Consider the following 4,533-nt stretch of genomic DNA (forward strand, 5'->3'; position numbering starts at 1 on the left):
AGTGAATCAGAGTTTCTCCATTGTGATTAAAGCGTTTGACCCTACTGTGACTAGATGGTGTAACTCAGGACTTTTGTGTGTGACTGAGAGCTGCTTCGAATATGGTCTCCACACATGATGAGGTTGATTAGAGGTTCTAATATGGGTTAATCCTGTAAGCATGGCTGCTCTAATCCTTCCATTCCCTCCCCAAAATTCGATTCTCACAATGTTTCACGAAGTGGAGACTCTACTGGAAGAATGAAGTTTGAGTACTGTGTTAGCCCCTCTTCCTCCACCCCCCCCCCCCTTTATACTTTGCCCCCATCTCCTCGACTGAGGCCTAATCCAGACCCTCTGTCCCCCCTACACCTGTTGAGAATTCTTTCCCGGAACTTTCTTCAAACAATGGGTGCCTTTCCCGGGCCTGCCTGACATCTGGAAAATGTTGCAATCCCTCTTTTTGACTGGATTTACAGCAGTGAGACTCTCAGGATAGAGAAAGGGGGGTGGTCTACAGGAGAAAGGTGTAGTGAGGGAAGAAAAAAAAAAAAAGGTAGACCACCAGCCAAATAGACGGAATGAGGCCCTTCTCTTTTATGTCAAGCAGTTATTTCTTTTCCACATATTTATGAGACTTGGTGCCTGCTTGGTGCTTTGTAAGTAATGTGATTGTATTGTAAAACCAGAGTGAAGTCATTCATTCTGCTATAAACACCTGTTTCCATTTGTTTTGTTTTGTTTTTTGTTTTTTTTTTTTTAATTCAGTGTTTACTTAACAAATGGCTATCACCTAAAGTGAAATATTACTGCCTGTTTTTGTTTAAGACTTCATTATTAAAGTTGGTGAATTCTTTCTTGCAAAAAGGGGTCATGTAAGCTATTGTTTTATTTTTTGTTTTGTTTTTTTATCTTTTTACGGCCAAAAGGAAGTGTTAAAATAGCTGTACTCTGTGTCACGTTTTATATCACTTTTTAATTTTTTTTTCACCTCATACATAAACACATGTATGATAAGCATCCTAAGTCTCCATCTGGCAACAAAACCATCAAAAACTCATTGTAATCAGAGACATGGATATATGGAGTACACCAACTGTTCTGCTGAGTAAGACTCATAGACCCCTCTCCTCATATCAGATGCAGTTATACCCCACAGCGGATTTGAAAAATAAAATGCGTCTCGTATGTGTAATGATCACTTTTCCTTCGCTGTATTTATTGAATTTGCTGAGGCTTTCAGGCTTGACAGTGTCAGAGGAAATGTTTTTGAGACCATTTAAAATATTGAGGAGTTTATGTATTATTTACTGGTACCCTTAAGGAATGCAGATGTAGAGAGTTTTGTCAGGCTAAAGGCTAATTCTGTCGTGGGAGAGTAGAGGGCTCAGCAGCCTACGTGCGTGCACTTAACTTTCAACGCGCATGTTTATTTCCCTCGCGTAAATGTATACTTATCCTGACCTGTATGTCCCCGTGTTATATAAGACAGTATGTTTAGCTGTGGCATTCTAGGTTATACGGAGGAAAATGCGATGTTAACCATGACTTAGCAACTTATGCGGCTGCACAGGAGAATTGAGGAATACTATCCTTAAAATTTTAAGAGAGAACGAGAGAGAAGAGAAAGTGAGAGAAAGTGAGAGAGAATGCAAAGAAAGAAAGAAAGAAAGAGAGGAAGAAAAGGAAAGAAAGGAAAAGAGAAAAGGTTCCATTAAGGACAGTTTCCCTGAGCCAGCATGTTTGTGTGTCTGCAGCTGAAGTCAGCTCAGTCCATGCGTGAGGTTATGGTAGCGCTCATGGACCCAGACATGGGTCTGTTCCAACTCCCGAGATCCACCATTGGCCACAGTGAGCACTAGGGACTTCTGTCCTTTCTGCCATCTGGTCTCTGTTCAGAGTATTGACCATATGGAAAAATGTGTCTAAGCTAACTCTTTTTTTCATCTTTTTTTCCCTGCTCTTCTCTCTCTGTTCTCAGGGTTCCAGCAAAATGCAAGGTGCAGTGTAAAAGGGACAAGACATCCATCTATCAAACTCTGAAGTGCTCTGGTGCCGTTTACACAGGTCATCCTGACCGTGACGCCAAAAGACAAAAGATTTCAGACCTACAGCCTCTGAGACAGCTATCAGAAAACAAACACCTCAAACCATTACATCTCTCCACCCAAGACAACCATCTCTGAAAAGTTCAACGGAATAATAAGTTCCTTCAAAGCTAAAGAGACAGAAAGGGAAAAAAGGGGTTTAAAAAAACAACAAGTCAAAGTGAACGCTGAGTGCTATTTCTGCAGTTCTGTGGGCAGGGAAACATCTCATTAGGGAGTGCTCTTGGACAGCGGAAAAAGGATTTCCCTGTGCCCTGCCCGTTTATCTAAATGCCTGTGTAAATACTGTACACAGATATCATTTTGTCCAACTTCCAAAAGATCCCAACAAAGAGGCTAATTTAAGCTGGCCCCTGCATCTAGCTCCAAACAAACTGTAACCACTTGGACCGGAACTTGCCAGATTTAAAGGTGAAATTATTAAAAACTTTGAGAGCGTTGGGATTGTAACACTTGAACAGCTTTCAGTACAGTTACTTGAGACAAGATCATCACTGAAAACTGTGATTTGGTTTTCATTCTGCAAACTGAAATTCATTTAAACTATAAGGACTGAAGCCTCTCTCGGGCTTCTTTTGCTGTGTCCCAAGGCAGTCCCTTTTGCCATTTCCTGCTTTGATGTAGAGGCACAGTTCAGGCACAGTAGGGCACAATGAAGCCTTTGACACCCGTCGGATCACCCTCTCCCCTTCGGCTGCTCAACAAGGGACCAGACTACCTCCGCAGGCAAATGGACGCTGGGAGCCGAGGGCGGTCAATCAGCGCCGTGGAGCGTCTGGAAGCAGACAAAGCCAAATATGTCAAGAGCCAACAAGTCATCAACACTAAACAGGAGCCTGTTGTGGTGCCCTGTGCGACCCCGCCACCCCTGCCCCGTCGTCCCTTCACTGTCTCTGGCTCATCCACACCCCTTCTGCCACCGCGTAGGTCCATAACCACGCCTTACTCTGCTTCCAGCCCGCACTCCTCGCAGAACAACAATGAGGATGATTCCCGAAAGGAGAACTGTCACTCAGTGGATAACGTGGAGGCTCGTAATCATAATAATGCTAACCGAGCTCCTCTGGCAACTCCAAGAACCCCAGTCACTGCTCCCTTAGTTGCCCCACACAGTGCGCCTGTGATGCGGAGGAGTACAGGCAAACGGATGTTGCGTCCAGACTCCCTGGTCATCTACAGACAGAAGAAAGAGTGTAAGAGCCCCAGCGCTGGCGTTAACGGGAACGCTAACATAGAGACAAAAGGTTATAGCTTTGTTCGTCGACTCTTCCAGGGCTCCATGAGAGAAAAAAACATGGCCCAGAAAATGGTGATCAGCGAGGAGAGGGCTTCCTCTCGAGATGGCGACTCCCGCATGTCTTGGTCTAACGACAAGGACACCGTTGATGGCGGGAATGAGACGAGGAGGTCCAGCAGGTCAGAACGTGAGCAGGTCAATGGGAACGCAGTCTCTCTGGACCAGCAAGCAAAGGCCAGCATGAACAACACCCCACCAACTGGTGTGTATAACGGTAACGACAACGACATGGACCCGTGGAAGCCTGTGGTGCCGTTGTTACGACCAAGGCTGCGACGTTCCACGTCGGATCTCCGACTGCGTCACTCGTTAGCGCTGTCTGAGCAGGAGCGGTTCTTTGACTACTGTGGACTGGACCTGGACATGGTTCAGAGGCTCGGTCCTGAAAACTTTTTATCGGGCGCCAGTTCGGTGGACACTCTCTCCCTGATTCTGCGAAGCGTCGGCGGAGGAGACACCGCGGCCTCGGAACCCAGCGAGTTTTCTCGACACTCTGGGGACGGGCTGTTTCAGGAGGAAGTAGCTGAGCAGCTCCCTTCAGGTGTGTCCATCATTGAGCGAAATGCCCGTGTCATCAAATGGCTTTATGGGTGCAAGAACGCTGCCCAGGAGGGCCCAAAAGAGTCCACTGTGTAGCGACTACAGTGACAAAACATAAACTCTCTATGTAGGTCAAGGATTATTGGCCAGTGCAGTGTTGTTATAACTGAAAACAGGTCGATATGCTGTATTTATTGAATATGAGAGAATTGTATGTGAAAGACTTGTTCAGAGACTGTGGCTCTTTGTAACCAACAGAATCATTTTCTCATGAGAATTGGTGTGTTAGTGTGAGGTTGACACAACACTGAACAAGCCAGACTTTTTTCACGTTTGTGTTCTGGTGTGACCCCGTCCTGCTTGTTTATGAAAAGCATACGAACGTGTTCTGTCACTGTTACCCCAAAACAACTGTGTTGTTTTCTAGACTCTATGTGTAGCCTACATCTCAACAAATGAATTATTTAAAATGGAGAACCACTAAGCTCTTTTCTTTCCTGGACTGGGGAACTGATGTGTGAGTGTGAAATGAACCGTAAGTACCTCATCTCTGAACTGTCCCAGTTAGAGTTGCTTTTTTTCCCCCCCTTAAACGCAGGCGTTGGAACA

At 45.4% G+C, this 4,533-nt stretch overlaps 1 protein-coding gene across 1 annotated transcript; it reads left to right on the forward strand.

Moving 5' to 3' along the window:
* Positions 1–2,739: 2,739 nt before the first annotated feature.
* fam110d (family with sequence similarity 110 member D) lies at positions 2,740–4,020 on the forward strand. The gene has a single exon (XM_030783290.1). The coding sequence runs from the start codon at positions 2,740–2,742 to the stop codon at positions 4,018–4,020; it is 1,281 nt and encodes a 426-aa protein (XP_030639150.1).
* Positions 4,021–4,533: the final 513 nt, after the last annotated feature.

Source organism: Chanos chanos, chromosome 8, assembly GCF_902362185.1.
Source record: "Chanos chanos chromosome 8, fChaCha1.1, whole genome shotgun sequence".
Classification (NCBI taxonomy): domain Eukaryota; kingdom Metazoa; phylum Chordata; class Actinopteri; order Gonorynchiformes; family Chanidae; genus Chanos; species Chanos chanos.

Coding starts and splice junctions, on each gene's coding strand:
- fam110d (XM_030783290.1), top strand. CDS start 2,740: ATGAAGCCTTTGACACCCGTCGGATCACCCTCTCCCCTTCGGCTGCTC.